The 26,082-nt window shown below is 42.0% G+C and overlaps 1 protein-coding gene across 1 annotated transcript in view; it reads right to left on the bottom strand.

The window, feature by feature from the left end:
- The window catches only part of CARMIL1 (capping protein regulator and myosin 1 linker 1), a 318,183-nt gene that overhangs the window by 109,428 nt on the left and 182,673 nt on the right, over positions 1–26,082 (bottom strand). Inside the window, exons 13-20 of the mRNA XM_025890957.2 lie at positions 24,759–24,862; positions 22,236–22,313; positions 22,022–22,098; positions 17,952–18,056; positions 13,359–13,428; positions 4,560–4,641; positions 3,776–3,875; positions 3,622–3,676 (exon numbers count right to left, since the gene is read on the bottom strand). Of these exons, the coding sequence (XP_025746742.1) occupies positions 3,622–3,676; positions 3,776–3,875; positions 4,560–4,641; positions 13,359–13,428; positions 17,952–18,056; positions 22,022–22,098; positions 22,236–22,313; positions 24,759–24,862 (671 nt within the window). The remainder of the gene's footprint in view (positions 1–3,621; positions 3,677–3,775; positions 3,876–4,559; positions 4,642–13,358; positions 13,429–17,951; positions 18,057–22,021; positions 22,099–22,235; positions 22,314–24,758; positions 24,863–26,082) is intronic.

Below are 26,082 nucleotides of genomic sequence, written 5' to 3'. Positions count from 1 at the left end.
AATAAAAGCCAGCCAAGACTAGTAATAGCTGACATTTACTGAACACATACTATCCTTAACCACCATTCCAGCTTTTTTTATGTATTAATCATAGAATCCCCCAACACTTACGTGTTATATACTCGGTATTGTTATCCCCATCTCCCAAATGAGACACAGGCTAAGTGACTCAACCGAGATCACACAGTTAGAAAGTCACAGAACGGAATGGATTTTGTGCTCTGGGCCCCTCGTAGCTTATCCTTGATCCTTTTGATGGTCGTCCTCTGTTTTATCTTAGAAGTACTAATCAGAACACATGTAATTTCTTAAAAAAGAGAAAACGTCAAACGTCTGTGACTTTTTTATTGCCGTAAGCTGGATGGTGAATCCAAACCAGCTCGCTTGCTGTCCATTTCAGCCAGGGACTGTAGACCACGTGGCCCAGAAGCAGGTTCTGTCTGGACCCAAAACACTTGTTTATGCCTCCAGACCAGCCCCGTAGGCATCTGAATTGGCAATTCCTGAGTTCAGCCAGAACGGAATGAATGAAGCAGGGAGAATTCTAGAACCTGAACCAATGTGGCCCCGACCGTCAGAACTCAGTCTTCCCTGGGGGACCTGGATGTCTTCCGGGTTGCTTCAGGTGGTCTTGAGTGGCCCAGCCATACTACACAGTTCTAGATTCTTATTCCATAAACAGGCTGACATTACAGGGAGGGGGACATGGCAGCTAGGGCCATCTATGCTCCACCAGGGCCCACGGGATCCGGGCTCTCAAGATGTACCTGGAGACGCTGCGTGGCGTCTGTCTGTACCCACTCAACCACCCGACGTTGATTTGTTCAAGGTTCATCTGCCAAAAGGCTGCAGGAGGTGGGATGGGGGCACCAATGGCTTCAAGACTCAGTTACCCACAAGCAGCATTATGCATGTGACTATAGTTTCACCAAGTGACCACGCTTACTATCCTTACTGTCCAAATTTGGCCATGCTTTCTAAACCTAATACAGCTACGGTAAAATCAAAAGGTAATCTGTTAACTTGAATCACATTTCTAAAATGAAACGGCATGGTAAGTGCTAAGGCACCGAATACCAGAAAGCCTGCATATGTTTAGACGCAGGCAGCTTTAGGGAGGTTGCGTTAATGTTAAAATCCCACACTCAAGGAAATGGAAAAAAAACTTAACTAAAAGGCTCCAGCCTCGGGAACCTTAATGTTTTAAATGAAAACAAATGCAAGGTTCCTTTAATAAAAAGCTCTAATCACATCTCTCATCATTTCAATAATCTCTATTCAACTACTACAAAAAATGATATATTACGGCTTCTTCCTCATTCTGGAAAGCTGCCAAGTCTCCAAGCTAGCAAGCAGGGATTCCAGTACTATATTCAAACTCAAATACACCCCAGTTAACACTTAAACATAATAGGTAGGGTCATTAATGCAAACAGAAGAGCCTGAATTGCATGCATATTTATAAGGTCATCCCTTCTTGATTTGTTGAACTTCCATGCAATATTACTATTTGAAATCTTACTATTTCTTTTCACAGCTGAACATGCTTAATCTGAGAATCTGTCTCCTTGCTACAGGCACTCCCAGGAGAAATATGTTCCCTTCCACTGGTTACAACATGGGTTTGTGTGTAATACTTCAAAACAAGATTCCCTGGCATCTCGGCCCCTCCGCGTTACTGTCCCAGGGCTCCAGTCACAACGGCCTGTCAAACACGGTCTGTAGTTGAAAGTGACATTGGAGCCCCGGGCATCTAGGTTTTCCAACCAAATACAACGTGCAACACGAGGCGAAGACAGTATTCCACGGGCCGTCAAAGGACAGGCTCTATAAATACAAGGTCAAAACGTACAAAGCAAGAGATGATTTTATATATGTAGAAACCTTTAAAAAATAAAATAAAAAGACAGCCCAATTGTGTCAGTTATTGGTGGAATTTTTAGAGTCGCAAGACTCAGCTCCTAATCATTCTGAATTGTTTTGCACATTACTAATTCAGAACTAGGAAAAAATAGAAGGTAATTGCTTTCTGAAAAAGCCACGTACTTTTCAGTGACATGAACATAAAGAGCTTTCTTTCCACTGTATATTATTAGCAGCAAACTTGTAACTTGACAGAATTCACATTTACATAGCAAACTTTCCCACCTGCAAATATGTTTTGAGGTGTGTTTTAAATATCAACATTGTTTTTAAGTGAGAGACTTTTGGAATTACAGAAACAAAAGACCCTCATGTAATAAGCAAAACATGAAATTTTTAAAATCTATTTTTCATAAAATGTAAATTTTCCTAAAATATGCACTAAGAAACAAGTATTTGGGGACGAATATCAAATGGGATTCTGCAATATAAGCTTCCTCAATCTCTTAAAACTGGGCCAAGACTGTGAAATCAGAAACTTAAAGCAGGGTGGTATAAAGTCAAATTAAATATGCAAAACCGTATCAATTCTGATTTATGCCCCTAATTTTAATAACCCAGTAAAAAAGTAACAAAACAAGGTGTTACCAAATGAGGACAGAGAGAAGTGCCCACATTCATTAAATAATAATGAGTTTCATTTCTAGTCCATAGGTTGGAAATTATATCCACACAACGAAGAGGCAGGAAAACCGAATTTTCTCGCACCCTCCAGGTTAGAGCCATATAGAGAGTGTGGGCAAGGAGAAGCAAGGAAAAGTTCCAGTCTCCACCTCTCCTCGCCCCTTAGCTTGCTCAGAAAAGTTAGCTTACAGTCCTAATAGAATTTGCTACTATCCTGTATGAACTCAAGAGGGAAAATGACACTTTTTTAAAAATGTGTCCTATCTCACATGATTCATAGAGGAAATCACTCTTATGACCTACAAAGTAGCTATCACAAAACATTAATAATGTGAGTCTTTGTCGTAGGAATACGTGTTGATTTGGGTTTTAGGAACTGTAAAAGCTGGTTGGTGGCCAAACAGGACTAAAATAAGTAATGGACAAACTTTTAAAGAGCATCAGTAAAATGTAAGGTACAAAATATTAAGATACACCGGGTTTAAGTTAAAGGAATTGACAGCAGAGGGCTTCTTGCTTTGTCCATAAAATATCTTTTTCTCAGGGCCCCTGGGTGGCAGAGTCAGTTAAGCATCCGACTCTTGGTTTTGGCTTAGGTCATGATCTCAGGGTCATGAGATCCAGTCCCGAATCCGGCTTCTCATTATGCGCAGAGTCTGCTTGAAATTCTCCCTCTCCCTCTGCCCCTCCTGTTCATGCTCTCTCTCTTTCTCTCTAAAATAAATCTTAAAAATATGTATCTTTTTTCTTTTTTCTAATGCACCTTAAAGGGCAGCAAAATAGGATACTATTTAAAATTAAATTTCTTTACCCAGAACCAAGTCTTGGCCAGGAGCAACTGAAGGGAATAAAACTAGAAGAAGGACACTAGAGCTCTAGAAGCAATTTAAGATGGGTGACCAACTTTCTTAGGCTTAGTAATGAGTTGAAATGAAGAGCGAGCAATTCTAAATACATTATTTAACTGTACTAAAGCATAAATATTTATTCCATTAAAAAAACAATAGAAATGGTATATATAGATAAAATTATCTGAAAGTGTAGCAACATTAACTCGGTAGAAACAATACTCACCGATTCTTCATCTTGAATCATCTGCACTAAGTTGTCCAACACAGGTGTCAGATTTCTAAAGAGATTTTAAAGATGTGGACAGGGGAATCAAATCAAAAGCTTTCACGAGGTTGCTTATTTTCATCATCATATAAAAAAAATTCAAAACTCTTACTTGGATTTCATATTATTAAAATTTTTGCCTAATGCCAGGTGTTGTATTGATCTGTTTTTACTGAGCCACACTATTAAGGTGGATAGGTCAGATTCTAAACCTGGAAAGAATCAGAGTAAGCAGATAATCAAAACACATGTGTATAAATAAATTCTCAGCCGGAACACAATTAAGCAAAGGTGACATGAACTTGGATGACTTTCTCTACCGTCCCGAGAGCCCTGGGATTCTAATCTTTCATTTTCAAAGGAATTTTTTGCTCTCTTTTCATGTCCTATTATTTCACAGGGATAAATTCATTCTCTCAGCAAGGGACAGGGAAAGGAGGAGTCTCACCTCTGCCCACAATTGTGTAAGATTCTAACATCCCGTCTGCTGGTAGGTAACTTCAGCTGACTATGCGAACTAAACAGGCTCCAACTCTCATGCTACTGTAATTTGGCAGAAGTGAAGCTAATGAAACAAGTTTCTGAGTAAATAAACAAGGATTTTATTTTATTATCACCAAGAATGCAAAAGGTCAGATCAAGATCGTTATTGATGTTCTGATGATGTTTTTTTTTTAACTGACTTCTTTTCTTGCATTTTTGGCCATGGCATCAACTTAGCAAGACTTTTGGTATCGACTTATTCCATAAATAAATTCTGTTAAACTTAACAGCCCTATTGGTCAAGAAGTGAGATAACACATTCATTAAGGTGTTGTCTAGGTTGAGCTTTCTATTTTCCCCTTACTAACTTGCTTCAGATAATATTTCTGTTTCTTTTCTGGTTTCTGACTTACCATTATCAGAGATATCTAAGCTGGTGATGTTGTGGATTTCGGCGATGCAGCCTTCTAATACTTGTGCACCTCCTGATCTCAGCTGGAGAAACACAAACCACATACAAGGTGAAGCAGTCACCTACTGGACGTGGAACCAAAAAAAATTAAAAACAGAAGATACAGTCTCCAACTTGGTGCCAAAGAACAACTGAACTCTTATCAACTCCATAGCTACCATCAGTGGTAAAGAGCCAATCACTAGTCATTGCTACTGTTTCCCATAGCACCGAACTCTGGAAATCACTAGAAAAAGAAACAGAAGATGGAGACCATACTCTGTGTCAGCATGGGGAACCAGCCTCTACCAGCCCACAAGAACTGTCTTCATTTCTGACTTTTGGGAATCTAACAATTCCCTTTTATACATGGGAAACTGATATGGATTTTGTTTGAGTATTCCAGATTTCAGGGTAGAACTCCACCAAGTAGTAGCAAAACAATCAAAGGAGACAATGAAGATGAAGTGTTGTTGACTGTCATCCACTTCGTGAAGGACCCAGCCCGCCTTCCCACCGAAACGGTGTGCAGTCTCACGATTACAAAGTAAACACTGAAAGGTGATTATAAAATGATTTGTATAAACTCATCGAGCCACAGAAGAAAAAGATTTTAGATCAATTTAAAATATTATTATGGTTGCCTTATAGCAAAACTAATTCTCACTTCATGACCTCATTAATTTAAAGAGACAGGCATCCTATAAGACTCAATACTTTGCATCTTTTCCCACAAAACCAAAAGCATATCTACAGAGGTCAGAATATCTTTTTATTCTCCACTCAGCAACTATTTGAGTTCCTACCATATGTAAAGGATTATAAAGGATGCAAATTTCCTGAGCTATGGCCTCTTTGCCCGGCTAACTTACTATTTAATAAGGGAAAGAAACTATCATTTATTGGGAACCTATTATGTACTAAGGGAACATAGTGCTTCTCTATTGATGTAAGAAAATTAAAATGTATCTAAATTTCTATACCACGTGTAAAATGCAAAATGCTACTCCCTAGAACTTGTGCAAGTTTTGATGTAAGACTTTAAAGAATCCTTATTTCACTATTTTAGATGCAATATTTTCATGGTACTTGGAGCCCAAACCTGCCAATTCCCCTGGCTCCTTGGGTGTCAAGCAGTTTTGGGATTGCTCTTTATTCAGGAGTATTTCAGTTGAGGTATTTAAATTCAGCCTTCCCTACTTTCTACGGTGACAGCAGATTACTCTGGGGGACCCGAAGTAAACTCTAAAGGGGAATATCACACAGAGACACACCTGCCCAGGAGGCTGGTCTACACACTCCAGGGAAACCAAGAACAATGAACCCCACAGTTGAGGGGCTTATAACCCAATGTGTGGAGCAATTGCCAAGAATCAGCAGGTATTTTACTACATGTGGTTGTTATTCCCAGGCACTCTCGAGCCTACCCACATGTCCCGAGCCCAGCTTCATCACATCATCTCTACACTCGCCCTGGCAGATGCTACTCAAAGTGTGGTCCACGGATAGGTGGCAGTCTGCAAAGTTTGCTACTGGTCTTAGGTAAAATAAGTACAGAAATTGACTATAAATATTTTAGAAATCTTAGCAATAATCATTTTAGGTTTGTTGCATCTAATAACAAAAAAATGAGGGTTTGTATTTTTTATGTCTTTTTAAATCTCTTTTTTATATATTTTTATTGTATTTTTACAAAAGTACTGGTTTATGATAAAATGGAAATTAAAAAAAAAAATAACAACCAGGTTTTCACCACAAATAGTTTTGAGAAGCATGACTTCAGATCACAGCTTGTTAATACTCGAAGAAGTGAATGTACATTCAGACTACGTCAAAGTTAAAGCAAAAAATATTTCAGGCAAACACTTCGAAGAAATATAATTTGATATTCAGAGCATGAAAAAATGACACTTTTGAGAAGATAAACATAAGTGCCTAAGTCTCCACAATTTGATTATTTGCTGTTAGTGATGTCTCTGTTGAGTAGTAAAATTTCTACAAGAAAATCTCTACTTGTTAATATTATAAAGTACAGTAAAAATATTCCATTTACAGATATGGAAAATACAGGTGACATTTAAGTGCTCAATTCTGTTTATTTTACAAATACTCTTGACTGATAATATTTGTAGCATATACCCATAAAACTAACATTTTCCAATAGCTAAAAAACAATCAAATATATCCACAGACCCTAATTTGATTCATAAAGTACTTACACAGTGGCCAAGCTAAGGAAAGCCCAAGGAGAAAAAATGAAAACACGTTATCAGCAGTAAACAGAATAGAGAAGCTGAAGCCTTTATCAATATACCATGTAAAAAAGCAAGAGTCAGAAAAACACTTCCAACTAAAATCTGCTCCCCAAACCAAAATCAAAAATTTAAGAAAATAACTGATCCTCAGTTACCAAGAACATTCAATTGAATTCACAAGTTATTAGATGCCTAAAACTCCCCCAAAGCTAAAGCTTTCCCAAAACAGTAAAAGCTTTTCCATTACTGTAAATGAAAATCCTTTTAAATGAATTTGCATAATTAGAGGCTGTGTCTACATGTGTGCGTGTAAAACTGGTTTTTAAATTACCCTCATTTGGATCCCACACACTAGCCTTATTTAAAAGAAAGCAAGATCAAAGAGGAATCAATGTGACTGAATCACTGAATACTTTTTGAAAAGTTAAAAAATAAACTCACATTTCTTTCCACAGAGAAGTGAACTCTCACTCGAGAATGGTGGAACATTTCAGGTGTTACTCATAGTTCTAAGTGAATAGCTGCATCTAATACTCAAATAGCCATAATGGGGACAAGAGAAGCAAGGAAAACTAAAATCTAGACAGAACTTTTATTTGGAAAATTCATTTTCCTTTGGGGCACACCTGGGGGCTCAGTCAGTTGACCGTCTGACTCTTGATTTCAGCTCAGGTCAGGATCTCAGGGTCCAGGGATCGAGCCCCGTGTCAGGCTCCCCACTCAGTTGGGAGTCTGCTTCTCTCCCTCTCCTGCTCACCCCACGCTCGCGCTCTCTCTCCCTCTTAAATAAATAAAACCTTTAAAAAAAAATCATTCATTTTCTTTCTTCAAGATCACTTGCCATTTAAAAAGATGTGGCAAATATTACAGATTTAAAAATAAAATAACTCCCCAAATTATCACTGTTCTTCTACAGGGGTCCCAATTGCAATTAAAAAATATTTTTTATCCTGGGAAATTTTCTCGCCTAAAACTGTGAATAGCGTAGGTTTCTCCAAAGGACAAAAGTGGTTTGACAAGATCGGGTTCAAACTGTCCTCTTGCTAGCAGGATCTGACGCCAAAAGGAAATTCAGAACCTAAGAAACTAGATATAAACAGTCATTTTCTAGGTGCAAACAGTTGTGTGTTTTATATTGCTTCCAATATGCTTCCTGCTGTGACAACAGTTTCCGCTTTGCATCCCACTCGCAGGGGCCCAACGGGAAACTGATCCGTGGGGGGGTTCTACGGTTAGAACCCCCCCCCCCCACACACACACAGCACACCTGCCTTCGCACCTCAAAGCCGGGTGAAGCACTGTCAAGTCAGACGGAATTGCCTCAGAAGTTCCTATTCGCTTGCAGCAATGTCTACTCATTACAAATTTTAGTGTTCGGGGCTCCTCTTTCTACATATCATCAGAGCATCTTGCCATGAACTGTGGAATGAGGTGCAGGGAAGTTTCTCCTTAAAAGAATTAACTCTACACCCAGATCTACACCTAATTCTCAGCTGTGATTAGCCTTTGCGTCTCCTTTGAAGCCTCAGAGATTTTTCTCTCACTTGGAAGGAGAGTGAGGTGGAAGAATTCAGTTGCAGCACTTACCTACTCTCCTGAAGGAGGACTGTGAAAAAGAGTTCTCAACACAGGACAAAATGACAGACCCACGGCCTCCCTTCAGGTAGACAGGCACGTGGGGAGAATACATCCACATGCCAATTTCACTACTACCATATAAAACAGTTCTGAAATGCTTCTTTTGGAACTAACTTTGAGGGCAATGGAACGCATTTCTTTGAACATCCACACGGATGCTGAATCCTTACCATCCTTACCCTTTGAGAGTGAATTAGGATCAGCCACAGGCCATTCAGAGACAAGTTGGGCCATAGAGGGTGATACGGTTTTGTGTTCGAAATCAGGTATGACTATAAAATGGATGAGACTAATTCTTCTTGAAAGATTTAAAATAGCTTTGAAGGCAATTCCCAAAAATGTTTCAAAAAAGGCAGAACATATATATGGCTTCTAAGTAAAAATTTTTCAGACAGGCCATGCTGACCCATGCTGTGAACTCTGACATTCAAAGTAAGGCTTCACTGTAGTAATTCTCTCCCCTCCCAAATTACGGCCCGCATGCGCCGGGCTCGGCACGGTGCCAAATACCGTCCCACCAACTTAAAATCTCCATTCCACAGGTGAGAACCAAAGGCTGAAGGAAGGCAAGCCAAGTGGCTGAGCCAGGTTTCAGAGGGCGCCTTTCTGATTCCAAAGTACCCACCCTTTGCAGTGACCCCCTTTTGTCTCCCATGACTACTTGTAATCCTTTTCCTAGAGAGGTTTCCCCTTGTGGGTACTGAAAAGACCAAGGGAAAGAAGATGAACTGGTAACATATTTCAAGGGGGACACCTTAAGGAACGCAGGTGTTCTTTTTCTCTAAGTGGAGACGTTATGTATAAATGAAAGCTTAATTTCAGTACTTATTAACTTAGCCCTCACAGATCAGAAGACTGCAGCCTCAAATTTAGGATTTAGGTTTCCAAAGAACAATGAAGTTTGTATTGGAGGAAAGCAACTCCACAGTTTGTAAACACCAGCATGGTACTTTTATTTTTAATAGCATTAAGTATAAATCTCCGTTCTCATTCAAACTGATGAACGTGAAATGCCTCTCTCAAGGAAATACAGAAATACTCTGAGAACCACAGGGACAACTCACCGGGACAGGTGAGCATGAACAGTGAAGGAAGCAGCAATGCTAAAACCAAAAATCATTTGCTTAAACCAAGCTTCTTATGTAGACACTTAAAAAAAAAAAAAACACTCAACTATAGTTGACACACAGTGTTATATTTGTTTCAGGTGTATAATACAGTGACTCAACAATTCAATACATTAAATGCTCACAATGATAAGTGTGGTCACCATCTGACACCCTACAACGTTATTACAATACCATTGATCATAGCCCCTTTTCCATCTCTATAAACAATTCTGACTTGAAAGTTACTTTCCTCTCTCCTCCCAATAAACTCAACCACCATCTTAGATGATGGCCATTTATCTTCTGTAACACCCATACAAACCTGATTTTAAAATTAACCAGTGGCAAGTAGCTATTTTGTAAATAAAAGGAACTATTTACTTATAAATATACAAAGACTTCACGGTATTTCACGTTTGTTCTTTGCTGCCATGGCTGGGGTAGACTATTGTAGGAAAGGCATCATTAGGGGAGGATGAACCTGTTGAGTGCCCACATCAGAAACTGTCCAGTATTATACGTTCGACAGGTGACTCTTCTCAGGTCAGCCCCTCACCTCGTCAGTCACCCCTGTGGAAATGACTTCCAAGATGACCTGGTGTCAGGGAGAAGTTTCATCCCCACCACCACAGGTGGGGAAATTTAGCTAATCGTAAGGGAGCGTGAAGTGCTGAATTCTTGCATGATTTTGATTGGCATGCTCAGGGTAGAGGGGATTGTGTCTACTATGGCTAAAGAGAGAATGAACAGGAAAAAATAGACACATGCAGAATTTTAAACTTCCAAGTCGGCAAAAGAGTTTTTCTGAGAGCACTACCTAAACTCTGAAGTGTCAAATCATTAAAAGGGTTAGCAGTTAATACTCAAATGGCCAAGCATTCTACACAAACAATATCACAACCCCTAACACCTTTACCGGAGAGATTTACTCTATCGTGGAGAGGAGCAAAGTGAAACCTAGTTAGATTTGGACACCTGTCTGTAAGAAGAAAAATGTGATAAGACGCCTTAATTTAGAAAAATAATTTGGTGTTTCACCAATTTCCATGAGCAGCAATATAAGGTGACTTTATAAATGTGGCCCCTGGGACTGTGATTCAAGCATTAAGATGGTGGGAGAACATGGCACCAAGGTAGTCTGGAGGGTCCCCATCTCTCAGCAGTACCACTGCATCACAGAATCCATGAACGAATGGCCAAAAGGAAGTTGCAATTATCATCATCGTAATGGCCAACCCTACCATCAGAGAGCAATCATTTGATCTGGATTCCTGCCTTATAAGAAAAAAAATTATAAAGGAAAAGTCTAGGAGACATTGGGTGGAACCATATGAAATTGCCAACAGCCTGCCATTTCTGACCTATAAAAATGTCAATTTTATCAGTTCGCCAAATAGAACTGTCTTTTAAAGTTACTCCCAGTCGGATCACAAAGGAGTTTAAAGAACAAGCTACACAGTGATATAACACAGTCTTCTTTGGGCATATGGCACCTGACAACTTATTTGAGAAGAAAATGTCTAATCATACTTGATGTTCTAATAATTACCCACATAATTAATAACAATCAGGAAAGCATACTTTCATCATGACTCTGCCATTAGTAAGCCGGATTATTTCAGCTTCTTTAGAACTTGCTTTCTCCATCTGTAAGTATGGGCACCAGATGAGCACTTACGTCCCTTCCCATTGTGATCACAGAATTAAACGGAAGATGTTGTACTGAGAGCAGTCACTATATTTAATGAGGAAAGTAAAACATCTGGGTCATTCAGTAGTGTGAGTTAGTAGAGCAATCAAGTTTATACCAATTTGCTTTTTTTGATAGAATAACCCTTCCTATCCCCATTCTTCTTACTCCTGCCCCCAGACAAAAGTTTTTATTACTGCCAGGTCCCGTAAGAAAGTATCGGTAAGCAATTAATTCGTATTTCCAGACTTGGTTTCTGTTATATGATCTGTCTTTATAACTAAAAGAACACTGGGGGCGCCTGGGTGGCTCAGTCAGTTAAGTGTCCAATTCTTGATTTTGGCTCAGTTCATGATCTCAGGGTTGTGAGATCAAGTCCCACATTGGGCTCTGTGCTCAGCACAGAGTCTGCTTGAGATTCTCTTTCCCCCTCTCTCTGCCCCTCCAGTTGTGCTCTCTCTAAAATAAATAAATCTTATAAAAAAAAAAAAAAGAACGCTGATTTACACATGAAAATTTGACAGTGCACTTTTTTAGGGGTTTTGTGGATTTTGTTTTTTGTTCCTTTTGGCTTTTCTTTTTTCCAAACAAAATGACTAGTAAATCGCACACAGCTGGTATTAACCCCAGTTCAAAAAACAAAAAAAAAAAAAAAATCCTGCACTAACAATTTACATGGTATGATTTCAAACTTGTCAGTTTCTAGAACTTTCAAAGAGGTAAAGCATCAATCTTCAGTATTTAGTGTGAGGCTTGGTACCTGGCATTTTGTTAGGAGCTAAGGGAAACACAAAATGAGTAAGACACAAATAGTATCTTCCGGAAAGTTACAGCCTAGCAAGGAGAGCACACAGGTGCTAATCGAACAGTTGCGCAGGACACCCTATGGGTCACTGTCCAAATGCACGTCACCATCATTAAGTACCAGACAATCAGAAAAGAACAAGATCGCCAAGGGCTGAAGCAGTCAGTCAGGGGGGAAATTCTACAGACAGATAAACAACACGGTTGTTTATACCGCGCAAATAACCATGCAAATAAGCAAATAACCCTTACATGTCCCAGATGCCCCAGGAAGCGCTTTGCGAAGCACAGCTCCTCTCAACCCCATAGTGAGCCACTGGGAGAGGCACTAATGTTGCTGCATCTTGCAGATGCATACACTGAGATCTCGCAGTCTCGTCTAATTCACGCAGGACCACATAGCTAGTAAAGACCAAACTCGGATCGAAGCCCAGCAGTCTGATGCAGGCATGGAGGAGACGGGACTTGAGCTAGATCCTCGGAGAGGGGAGCCTTGGGGAAGAAGGACAATGGCAAGTGTGTGGCAGGAGGAGAGAAGAGTGGGCAGAAAGGCCCAGGAGCGGGAATGAAGGGACATCACCTCCAGCCCTGATAAGAAGGAACCACGCACGACGTGCCGAGTAAAGTCAGGCTCTGAAGGGGCCGTGTGGCTTGTACCTGGGTCTTTTCTTTCTGGTCTCCGCACAAACTGAAAGTCTCAAGACTAAAAGTTCAGGTACCCTCTAAAATGTAGAGGCTCTTAGTCTCAAATTATCTTGGTGTTCTTAGGAAGGGTCTGGAATTGCTGTAATTTTGAGAAGCATCTTAATTTTCCTGTTTTAAATCGAGACATTAAAAAATTAGGCGAATGACAAGACAGTCATTCTCTTGCACACACTCTGAATCCAAGTCAGGTTACACGCGTCTGTCCCCTGTGAGGGACACAGAACATTGCATTTTTCATAACGGTAAGGCTAGTCTATGGCTTTTGTATCTCAAGCCTTCATCATAAAATACTTAAGCAACTGGCGCTAAGAATGAATAAAAAAAAAAAAAAAAAACCCAAGTCATTAAAAACACACTTGAATGCTTTCTGAATGGCGTTCTGTGGCTGTTTGTAGATAAAACTTGCAAAATACAGAACCTCAGAAACTTCTATAAAATGTGTGTTTTTCTGCTTCATTTATACCCTCTGGATTCACAGCATCACAATTTCCGGGAAAGAGGCAAAGCAATTTTGAGGCTATCATAATCTCTCCCATCCTGCAGTCTGAACATGTTCTTACCTCACAGTTGCTGAGATCAAGAGAAACCCCCTTCAAGTTATGATTGCAAGCCAGGCCCAGCAACAGCGCTCTGAGGGGAGAAAACACACACATTAGACACAGATTCCATAGGCTGCACCAAAATATGTTCGCACGCTGAATAAAGCCCAGAAAAGGTCAAGCACCAAGCACCATGTCAGCTTTTAGAATGCCAACTGCATTTCTTCCTCTCAGACACAGTGAGAACTGACGCTGTAACATTCTTCTGTAAACCAACAGTACCCCTAACTGCACCCTGAAATTAAACGGTGTTCATCACAGATCAATGCCCACCTGCATCTGCTTGAGAACACCTTTAATATTGTTTAGAAAATTATTAGGCAATTGTTATTAGAGTAGCAAAATCACATTGGTTTTCCCTAAGGAATAGGTTAGGAGGGAGTCAGGCTCTGCTGTATCCAGGACCAGAAATTACCGTCTACGGAGAGAGTGTTTTGTTTTGTTCTTTTTTTTTTCCCCAGCATCTACAGCAGGAGGTAGGAAGACAAGAGCATGGGAGGTAAGGCCCAATTCCGGAGTCTGAGTCCAGGATCCTGCCTGTCTCTCCAGCTATGACAGGCTGGTCATGGGGCAAAGCACATCACCACCGTGAAGAGGAATGTTCTGGTCTGCATGCTGAGGAGACTGGACTAATCACGTGGCTCGCGTCTCTAAGAGAATGAATCGGTTCCACCTGCTCAAGTCAGTCCTGTAAAGCCTAACACCCTTCAGCAGGCTTGACGCAACAATTTCACACAGGCACACACAACCGTCAATCACGCCGAAGGGATCAAAGACCTCAACCGGGCCCCGGGAGGAACACACAGGTGAGCATCAGAGGGCTCCCGCTCTCCGGCAAGGACAATGTGCGCGCGCGCGCATGCACACCACTGTCAGACAGGCAGACAGGAGCGAGTACTGGGGAGGCAGGGGTGGACCCAAGGCACCGGCTCCTCAGGGGACTACTGATTCTCAGTGTTCCCATATTCTCCGCCCCATATATTCCACAAATCCCCCAGGGTGAGGGTGAGGTGGGAAGGCACCTCTTTCACATTAGTCCCTGGGATGCCCCCTTCCAGTGACTCTGGTCTCATCCACCCACTGAGCGAGAGAGCTCCCACGGTGCACATGGGGCCCACGAGCTGGGCTGCTCCCAGGAAATAGTGCTGGAGGGGGGCAGTGCCTTTCTTCTCATTCCTTCAACCCAGCTCACCAGTCCCTTCTTCTAAACACTGGCTGATGAGAAAGGCCGGGCAGATCTCATCTGTGCGCATGCTCCTGCTTTATTACTTATTAAATTGCTTCTCTTTCCCCAACAAGTGCTTCCCCCACCCCCTTTCCTTCTTGGGGGCAGTACTGGGCCGCCGAAAGCGCCTAGGACATGGAGAACCCAAAGGCCAGTGCCAAGGTCCTGGCTCTGTACCCACAGAGGGTGGCTCCCAGGATGTCACACATCACTCTTCTCTCTCTCGGGTGCTCATCAGCAAAATGGGACAGTCAGCACATTCCCAAAGAGGTCCCTTCGAGTTCTAATATGTGCTCAGTTTCCAGAACCCAGCCACATATTTTAACACTCTATTCTTACAATGCTTACGTGGAAGGGAAATTCTTCCTGCTCGCCTGACAGGTAGATTAAGGCCAAGGAAACAATGGTGCGCTTTCAGATATTTAAGGACAGTACCGAAAACCAGTCATGAAGATCTAACAGCTCCTCAGACTGGCAAATACAAAGAACCCAAAGCAACCGTAAAACAAAACCAAAGGGAACAATGACTAAGCCTAGCTCACACCGGGGAAAGCTCCACAGCAGGAAGCGTTGTTACTTTTCATGCAGTGATGGAAAAACGGCCTTAACGATTGTCCTTTCCAATCCTCCATCATTACTGCAACACTGGTTAAGAGAAGAATTTGTATTATATTTCGCCAGCTCTGGATATGTGATGCTACTTAGCATTTCTGAGAAGCTCATGTAATAGGTTTCTTAAAAATCTTCAGCCCGGGAGATGGGGAGAAGGGGGGCCATGTGACAGGGAGCAAGGAAGGGCACAGGGAAGCAGGGACAAGGGGGAAGAAAGCGAAAGTGCCAGCATGAGCAGTAAACAGGACCTCAGGCCTCGCTCTGCGTGACGCAGGAGCAAGGAGCATCCTCAGGACGCAGGAGAACCACACTGAAGATTTTAGGAAACACAAGGAACAATGTCACCATGTTCTTTACTAAAACCTCTGTGGCCTGACAAGTCTGCAAGGAAAAAGCACAGCTATGAAGTAAGCGGTCATAGTCTTTGGTCGTTTTTGAAGAAGCCCCAGATTGTGGGGGACTTCTGCAGAACACTGTGATGCCCAAACTTAGAAGGTTTCTCTCAAAACCATTTGCATTGCTTTAGCATATTCTCTTATGGCTGCTGACCTCCAACCCCTCAACAAGCTAGGGTCTCCGTCTGCCCCTCTTGGTGTCGGGGAAGGTGGTGGGGCAGGCACGTCGGGAGCCCGTGGCCACTGGTGGGCACCACGATGAGCCTCCCAGAACCCCCTCAGCAGTCAGTCCTCCTCCGAGGCACGACCTCGGCCAAAGAAACGTGCCTCCCCCAGGCCACATCCTTCCAGAGGCAGACTATACCAAGGACTGATCAACACGGGGTAGAAAATCCAAGTCTCCGTCCCCTACATGCTATGCTCCATCTCAAAGTCTGCTTCCCAAGAAACCCGACCTGCGACCATGAGTTTGGTTAAATTACTGAGCTTCTGGGGCCTCCATTTCCTCAACTCCAGACTAGGAATCACAATACCTGCTCACAACTGCTGTCAACATTGAAGTGGGAGCCTTTTCCCTCACACTAAGATTTTTATTAAGTGAAACAGAGAGCTGAAGAGATTACTGACAGGACACTATTAAATATTCACATAAATAATAGCAGGTCACAAGATTTAACAATTACAAAATAACTTCGAGGCATAATTTTTATCAGCAAGTCTCTATAATAAACAGTACATTAAAATCCAGTGTTGTGGTGGTGTGGAATATTCTATAAAATCACTAATGCTAATCAATGAAGAGCTACTCTGTATTTCACAGGATCAAGAACACTGAAAGAACTGGAATACTGTGCACCTGTCAGTAACTTTTGAATAAGCAGATCTCTTAGCAGTACACTGACGGCAAGGATCAAGTCTGGATCTGCTTTCTACCCAGTGCCCTCCTCATATCCGGCACATTGTAAATGCACAGTAAGTATTAGTTCAACAAATGAATGAAGTAAATATGACTAAATTCTAATGGATCCCCCTTTAGAATACTGATTCCGTTAGTTTGACTGATATCCACACAAACAGCCTCATCATGAGACTTTTACTATCTGGAGCTGTTACATCTACAGACCTCTAATACATTAACTCAATGTTTAAAAAAGAAAAGGCCTGCCATATACCATTGGATTTCTTTCTTAGCACTTGACTAGATCTACTGTCCTTAAAGACATCCATTGTTTTGGTCTTACGCTGCCATATGAGATACTGCTATCAATTTCACATCTCTCAAAAAGAAAAAAGGCAAGTCACAAATTAGATAAAGATTAATTTTCTAGTAAAATGAATAGAAGACACTGATTTTAACATGTCATACAAATTACAAGGGAAAAATTAAATGCTGATTTACATGCCAACTAGGGAAAGGAGAAATCTGTGCATGCATTTGAGAGCATGCGACCTGTACATATTTGTAACTACCTGAAAATATGTTTTTTAGACTTGTAGAGAATTTGATTCTATAGCCCTTCTGATTATTTCTGGCAATGGTGAACAGAAATTTCAAGGATGACAAATTATCCTCAAACTTTATTTTTTTTAATTTTTTTTTTAAGATTTTATTTATTTATTTGACAGAGAGAGGGAGAGAGCACAAGCAGGGGGAGTGGCAGGCAGAGGGAGAAGCAGACTCCCCACTGAGCAGGGAGCCTGACACGGGGCTCGATTGCAGGACCCTGAGATCATGACCTGAGCTGAATGCAGACGCTCAACTGACTGAACCACCCAGGCGCCCCCTCAAACTTTATTTCAAAGAGTTTAACCTCACCGCTAGGGATATTAACCCATTAACTAAGTTGACTGCCAAGTCAACACACCAAACAGACAGCGTCTACTGACCTAAGTAATTCAGGAACTAAAGCATCTAAAAACTGATTCTGCTGCATACACACTGTGTAGAGTTTATTATGGCTAGGAGAAATATGGAGAAGAAATATTGACTAGAACACACACACGAAAATACCTAAAGTGGGCTTAACAGAGGTTAACATAAAGGCAGTGGTACCTGGGAACACAACTTTCACAGATCAGTGACAACTGCCAAGGCCACAACCCAAAGATTCTTGTTTTTCCACAGAAGATGAAATAATATCAATAGAGCACAATGTACTCAAAAAAGAATGTGATTTCCTTTTGTGCCCCAAAGTGAGAAAGCCGTTTTCATCTGCTTGGCCTGCATTAGGATTACGTGTCTTCTTCTTCCCTTCCCTTAAGCACATTCATAATAACAAACTGAATGTTAAAAGCTCTGGAGAAAATGAATTAACGACTCACTTTAACGGCTCAGGAGACAGTTTTGTGCCTGAAAGGTTGAGCTGCATCAGAGACAGAGAGCTACTGAAGAACTGTTTGAAGGACGGGGGTACTTCTTTTCCTTTCCTGAAAAACAAAACGGAAGAGTCATACCACTAACAGTTATACTTGGGGTCGGGTACCTCACTTCCAGATTGGCAAAATTACCTGTTGGTTATTCAGACACTGGGAAAAAAAAAAAAATCCATGAATCCATTATATTTTCGGTAGAAATTTAAAGGTAAAAAGAAACAAAATGTCTGGAAGCTAAATAAATCCAATACCATCAAAGGAACAATGCAAGAGAAGTTAAGACATTTCATTTAAGTCCTTAAAACCACTGCCATTCTTTGTAGCCAATGATCTCAAAGTGTGTTTTACCCACAGATCTCCTTGTTTTAATTTTTAAGAAACTGGGAGGTCAAAGAGGATGTCTATTTCTCACAATTTAATGAGCTTTCCCTCTGAGTGGCACTGAATACTAAGGATCGTTACGTGCACTTGGCAAAACTCTTAGACATGGCCTGTCTCAGATGCAACAAGATGTGACCTAATGGCAAACTCAGGAACAACACAGAAAGTCTGACTGGCATGAAGCCTGGGCAGCAAAAATCCTGATCAGCTCCTACATCCATAGGGCAAATCTAATCATTTTAGGCCAAATATTCAAAAAAAGACAAAACTCCAAAGAGATGGCTAGTAACTGCAAATATGTGCCCTTGTTGTTACGGGCAGAAATCCTACATTTCAAAAAGAAAGTAGAGTCAACGCCACACTAGGAGGGCTTTAGGGAAACAAGAGCCCAGAGTCAAAGTTGGAATGTGAACCCTAAGCTTGTTTTGTTCTATCTGCTATAGAAGTGATGGCAGGATTAAGTCCACATGCGTGAAGCACTCAGCCTGACGGAGAGTAAACACTCATTTAATGGTAGTTATTTATACTCTGTGGGCGGATTCAGAGTCTCAGGGCAGAGGCCAGGCTAGAGACTAGCTCACCCACATAACATTCAACAATATTTCTTATACAGAGGTCCAGGAAAACCTGTTAGAAAAAGGTTTTAAAAAAAATTTTTTTTTTAATTCATTTGAGACAGAAAGAGAGAGAGAGAGAGAGAGCATGAGGGGAGAGAGAGGTGCAGAGGCAGAGGGAGAAACAGGCTCTCTGCTGAGCAGGGAGCCCGATGTGGGGCTTCATCCCAGGACTCTGGGATCATGACCTGAGCCGAAGGCAGAGGCTTAACCCTCTGAGCCACCCAGGCGCCCCAGAAAAAGGTTTTAAACAAGATAATTTTAGGCTACCTGAGAATAACTACCTAAGCAACCAGAATCTCTAAGAGGTTGAAAATAAATTTAAGAGGAAAGAGAATTCTGGTACAATATATATTAGATGTCTCCAATGAACTCTGGCTCCAAATAGTGAAACAATATAAGCTTGAATACTCCTGTTCAGTTCTGATGAACAAATGTTGTTAAAATACTCTCTGAAGGGGCACCTGGCTGGCTCAGTTGGTTAAGCCTCTGCCTTTGGCTCAGGTCATAATCCCGGGGTCCTGGGATCCAGCCCTGCATCGGGCTCCCTGCTCAGTGCGGAGCCTGCTTCTCCCTCTCCCTCTGCTCCTCCACCCTCCACTCATGCGCTCTCTCTCTCTCAAATAAATAAAATCTTAAAAAAAAAATACTCTCTGAATGTAATTCTCCTCCTACTACTTTGTCTAGGTATCTACTGTACCAATGTTTCCAAGTATTCACTGCCCCTTTCTGTGAGAGGATGATGCTTCATCCCCCTACTGCTGGCAGGCATGGCCATGCAAGTCCCTTTGGCCAAGGGGACATCACATCAGACAGAAGTGATGTGTGTGACTTCCAGAGAGAAGCTGCACCAGCCAGTATGAGATGTGACTCTTTTTCCTCTGCAACGTGGCTAGAGATCTGCCTTTCAGATTAAAGGCAATGTGGCCAGCCCATAAGGGACATGTCACAAGACTACCACTGCTGAAAGCCATGGAGATGGGGGTGGGGAGGGAGGACCATTTGTTACTACAGAGCAACCTAACCTATCCTGACCGACACACTTAGGAACAAAAGTATGAACAGCCCGGCTGACAGTCCACAGCTCAGTGTAAATGCATCAATTTCAAGATAATCACTAAGGGCTTGCTAGGATTGTATCTAGGTACGTTGCTGGGTATTTAATCATAACCTCTCATTTGGATGACAAGCTGATTTGTTAGTACAGTCCTGCTCTGTAAGCTTAACAGCTCTACTGAAGACCAGTCATCACAGAGAAGGCGCCTGGGTGGCTCAGTCAGTTAAGCGGCCAATTCTTGATTTCAGCTCAGGTCATGATCTCAGGGTCCTGGGATCGAGCCCCGCATCAGGCTCCATGCTCAGTGGGGAGTCTGTTTATCTCCCTCTCCCTCTGCCCATCCCACCACCCACGTGCATGCGTGCTCTCTCTAATAATCTTAAAAAAAAAAAAAAAGACCATTCATCACAGAATTCATAGTATATGAACCCAAAAAAGCTGATTATGTGAAAATTTCTATCTTTTATGACATCATCTTCCCAATTCAGCTGCTCCATCCATCACAGCTTCCCCCAAAGCATGGCTTCTTAAAAAGCTTTCAAATACATGAGGTGACTGGGTAGTTTCAATCAATGCATTGAAGGCCCTCGAAATAGTGTCATAGAAAACCCTCAACTTCTCCCACCATTATAAACGCTTCACTCTCTGACCGTGTCTTATTCTGTTGAGGTGCTTGTGGCATATTTTTGCTCCTGTAAAGATTTACTTCACTGTTGAAGTAATGGACCGACTACACTTTAAAATATAGAATAATTTATTTGTGAGGCACAACTGTCAAATAAAGCAGGCTGAACAAGCAAATTTTCCAAACAAGTGAGGGTTATCCCTTTGAATATACAAAGCTTTCAAAATGGTAACTTATTAAAAGGGAGGTATTTCTAGTAGTCAGCAACTCTCCCTATTATTAAAAAGCACATAATGATAAAAATATGGTTTATGATTATGGTCATCATTATGAGTGCTAAGTGTTGTATTAATGCATTAGATGGTCTGAGAATTTCACAGGTAATAACCCATGTACTTTTTTTTTTTTTTAAGATTTTATTTATTTGACAGAGAGAGAGACAGCAAGAGAGGGAACACAAGCAGGGGGAGCGGGAGAGGGAGAAGCAGGCTTCCCGCTGAGCAGGGAGCCCGATGCAGGGCTCAATCCCATGACCTGAGCTGAAGGCAGACACTTAATGACTGAGCCACCCAGGCGCCTTATAACCCATATACTTTTGATAACTTTTCCTTCTTTTCCCTCCATTCTAAGTAGCGGCTGTTTGTGAATACTTGCTGTTTCTAATCTAACACCCTACACTGCAAACAATTCTAAGTCAGGAAGGTAGAAGTGAGGTGCTCAGGCTGGCCCTACAATTCTACACATTAATATTCATGAATCTGGGGGCACCTGGGTGGCTCAGTCACTTAAGCGGCTGACTCATGATTATGGCTCAGGTCATGATTTCACGGTCGTGGGCTCAAGCCCTGTGTCAGGCTCCATGCTCAGCATAGAGTCTGCTTGAGATTCTCTCTCTCCCTCTCTCTCTGCCCCTCCCTCCTGCACTCTCTCTCTCTAAAATAAATAAATCAGTCTTATAAAAAAAAATCCATGAGTTTGGGACCGGCCATACTCTCTGCTCCCCAGAGGGAGTTTATAGTTGCTTCCACGTTCATTGTTGAGAAGTCCCTTCTAAAAGAGCTTTTACTATATTAAGAGAGAGTACCTATCCCCATGGGACAAGCAGTTTCTAGACAGTTCACATAGCAGGCTGGGGTGATTGCTAAGAACATCCATCATACTGCAGTGAAAAAATACAACAAAAACTTGCACTTTCAAGGCCTTGTATTCACAGATTATCATTTAAGGCCACCTCCCTTCATGCACAACATGCATCCTTTATCGTTCTGTTTTCAGATCACCACAACCTTCTCTGGGAGGAAGACACTCCTAGATGACAATGGTGGCAGGTATAAAGCCATACCGGTGAGAAAAGACAGCTCTGGAGAGATTGAGCACAGCTAAATATTGGAGGCATCCCCGGAGAAGAGCCGCGCAGACCTGAGAACGAGAGAAAGCACTCTTAGTTTCCAATATTTCAAGGCCTAAGAGAACATTTTATTAGAGAGAAAACCCTCCCTCTATCACCCCTAAATGGCTGGTTTGACACCCCCAGCACAGTATCAAAAAAACATTACCATGTCCAGGGAACATTCTGTATTGGATAAATCCAGATGAGCAATGGCATTTGGCTGGGCCAAAAAACTGTACATGTACTTGAAATAAAAAACAAAAAACAAACACATTAGGATCTGGAAGCACACACACACGTTAATATTTTACAAAGAAGTTGCCCAAATCCTCCCATAACCATTCTCTAATCTTCCCAAGAGGATGAGCAGAATTTCATGTCATTCCATGGCTTTCCCCGAGAGCAAAGTTCCAAAGAATATTTAAAATAAAATTATGTTTGAGTTAAAAAAAAAAAAAAAAGGCCAAATGAACTCCTGGCTGCCAAACCCCCCTTTGTTACACATGACTTAGTTTTCCTGATTAGCTCCATTTTTATAATTTTGGAGCAATGCTAATTAATTTTAACTGCTGAGATTAAAATACCACCTGAATAGCACTCACCCTATAAAAATGCTAATCACTTTTGAAAGTGCTCAAAGATCCACTAATTTGAATTTGAACCATGAGATGGTCTTGGGCTACACTTTCTTCCACCCAAGACAATGATTTTTTCTATCCTTAGTTACTTCCAAAATCTAACAAGAAAGGGTCTGATGGCACTACTAGTTTAGGTTTTTTTTTTTAAATCTCATACATAGTTCAGACACGTCAGGTTTCAAAGGGTCACAATGCCTAAACTCTCCCTTATTCCTGTGCAAGGCCATCAAAACAATACATGTAAGAGTCCTCTGTTCTTCTCTACTTGCCCTGAGTAGCAACTGCTAGGGTCCACCAATAACAAACCGAGTTCAAGCTCCTGCCACCAGGAAAATAGCTAAATTCTCCTTGGCTTCTCTGGATGCCACCAGATCCTTGCAAAACCAAACAAGCTTACACCGAGATGTCCTCATCCTTAGCAAAGACTCACAGGGCAGTGGCTTAGCTCTATCGTGCTTGAGCAAAATCCTCTCTACCAAGGAATTCAGAAAAGCAAAAGATTAGCCCGTAAATACTTGAGAATAACTAGACACACACAACAGAGTGGATTATGAGAAGTTCTGATCCAGAAAAATAATTTGCTCTCACTTCCGTAAAGAGCGCTGCATCTCTCCGGCTTTGCCTGGCATGTGGTTTTCCTCTTGGCCACCAGCTGGGGGAGCTCTAATCACCCTCAATTGGTGACAAGACCCTACTTGGCCAACACCCCGCCAAAGAGGCAGGTCCAGCTAGGCGGCTGGCCCTGAAGGCAGGGGCCGGGTAAGCCCCTCCCAGCACCTGCTGCAGAGCTCCCAGAACCTCCCAGAACCTGTCCAGGGCTGGGAGCCCACTCACGCAGGCCTCACGGTTCCACTTCTCTTTCCCCAGAGGCAAGCCGGAACAAAACCCACCCTTGGCCACCCTCAGACCCACTCCTGGGCTACTTTGCTATCTACCTTAAGTGACTATGAATGCCCCTATGTTGGCAGAGTCTTATTATTTAATCTTTGGGCTCCTCTTTTATCCCTCTATTTCTCTAGTTTGCCACCGTAATGTCTTAGTGGTTTCCCATCGGACTCCTGGTTTCATCTTGGGAGGGAGCAGATTTATGAATCATCACTGAAGGTGATAGCTAACATGGGGCAATGCATTGAAAAAGTCACGGCACACCAGGAAACAGGATTGCTTAAAATGGGTTCAAGCATCAGAGAGAGGGAAGAAATCCTACAAAAAGGCCTGTGGCAGTATTCCCTGCCTTACAGGGAAAGTAAAACATAAGAGAAATGGGACTCAATTTCACAATGGTTTACACCCCCATAAAGAGGTAGGACACACATGAAGGTCCTTAGAAGACGCACACTGGTTGTAGGCTCTACATGGTAAGGGAGCATTCCTTCTAAATTCTATCATGGTGACCAGAGAGGACAACTCACCAAATCTGACATGAGATCACACCTAATTCATTGTACCAATATGATCTGCCAAACATTTATATTACTGATTCAGCTGCACGAAAAATCTTTTCACTGAGGGGAAACTTTTTGCCATCAAACTCGAACGTATTTGAAGAGTGGCCCCAGTGTACTCCCAACCCTTCCCTCTCCCTACCGTATTCATGGAATACAGGACTGGACTTTATCGCAATATCCTCTTTCAATTGCAAACTATTAAAAAAAAAAAAAAAAAAAAAACCTGTCCTCTTAACAATATTATTTAATGATGAAGTCATTCGATTTACATTTCTAATCTCTCTTATCAGGCAATTTTAAGAGGTCCGATGATGCTTAGAATGAAGGGGAAAGAAAGGTCCTTTAGAAAAAAAAAAGTGTTTCCAAAAAGAATTCACACTTTAGCAACATTCAGTTAACAGGGGAAAACATCTATGTGCTAAACTACATTTAATTAAGGACGGCTCTGGGCTTTTTCTCTAAAACACATCCTAAGCTCATAACTAACTAAATGATCTGAAAGTATCATGATAAGGGGAGCTGAGGAAAGCCATGTTTGCAAATTATGCCAGGCTTATGGAATACAGCGCCTTTGAACATGACTGTGAGGAAAGGGAAACTTACCGAGAGGTCGTCTCCGCGAAGGACGTTCCCTGAGAGGTCGAGATGGGTAAGGGTGGTGGCAGTCAACGGGTTGGCACTGAGTGACTGAGAAAGGCTATTCACCCCTGCAACATGAAGAAGATCCAGCTCAATTTCCACTCCAGGAAACAAAAGGGGGTTTGGGAGTGTCTATAAATGACCCCGTCAAATTGCAGGACTGAGGTTAGCCACAAGTACCGTCCCCAAAGGTAGGACTGTCTTCTTTTGACCTCCCCTCAGGGAGAACGGGGGAGTCACGGACACAGCCATCTCACTGAGTAGGAGAAAGAGACAGAATTGGTTTTATTCTGCTCCACTTCTGATGTGGATGGAAAGGATCTGACTTGAAAGTCCTAGAAGGATGCACGCAAGGATGCACGCAAGTCTAACTGGCCATTTCCGTCTTTCTCTTAATTCTGCTTGGTGTTCCTGACTTAATGTACGGGATTTAAGTGATGCAGGTGCGCCTTCAGGCACTTCTCACTACTTCAAGTGCTTAGAAGTTAATATAGGAGTCAGATAACTGTTCTACCTAATATATCACACTCAAGGCAGAATCCAGAGGGAAATGGATTTTTACAAAGACTGAGAACATGATCCGTATACAATATAAGAAGCAATCCAAAGGAAAAACGGATAATTGACACTCTATACACTATTTACACATGTAACATAAACGGCTCGAGTCAAGGTCAACTGAACTGAACTGAATGGGTTATTACCACCTCAAAAAACAAAGAATAAATACATGAGGAGGGCAAGAGCGTTCTGTGAGGCGAGAGCCACGTTCTTTCTCTACGGGGGTTAACAGTCACGGAGGCATGGCTGTTGGTGGGCCCTCCGCAAGCCACTTCTCTCCACGGGGGAAGGAGAGACTCCAGAAGGTGGGCACTACAAAATGGGGGCCCAGAGAGTCTGGCTGCTCACCAGGATTTGAAGAGGTCAATATCCACGATGGCACTGATGCTCATTCTTAGGGTAACAGGGATAGGGGACACAGCAAAGCTCTTCATGTTTCTACAGTTCACAGTTTCAGTTTGTATATTTTGGAAATATGGCGATTTCTAAACTGGATATACGTTCATAAATTTTTTTTTTCTCAGTAAAATTCTTAAAAATCCCAGCCTGTCTTGAGCACCCTACAGGGACACAGGAAAGGGGGCTTTGGTCCACACTTGCATAGACCTTCCCCGGGATAAGGGATGGGGGTAGGGCCTGCCAGTGGGAGATAGAATTGGTCACAGCAGCAGGATGAAGCAAGGCACTCCAAGAAAAGAGCAGAGGGTCCCAAGGACAGCCCTGCCCT

The sequence above is a fragment of the Callorhinus ursinus genome, unplaced genomic scaffold, assembly GCF_003265705.2.
Source record: "Callorhinus ursinus isolate GAN/ISIS: 27379988/994484 unplaced genomic scaffold, GSC_fseal_2.0 scaffold26, whole genome shotgun sequence".
Classification (NCBI taxonomy): domain Eukaryota; kingdom Metazoa; phylum Chordata; class Mammalia; order Carnivora; family Otariidae; genus Callorhinus; species Callorhinus ursinus.
The sequence above is the reverse complement of the archived record's forward strand: the minus strand, read 5'-3'. Positions and strand labels throughout refer to the sequence as shown.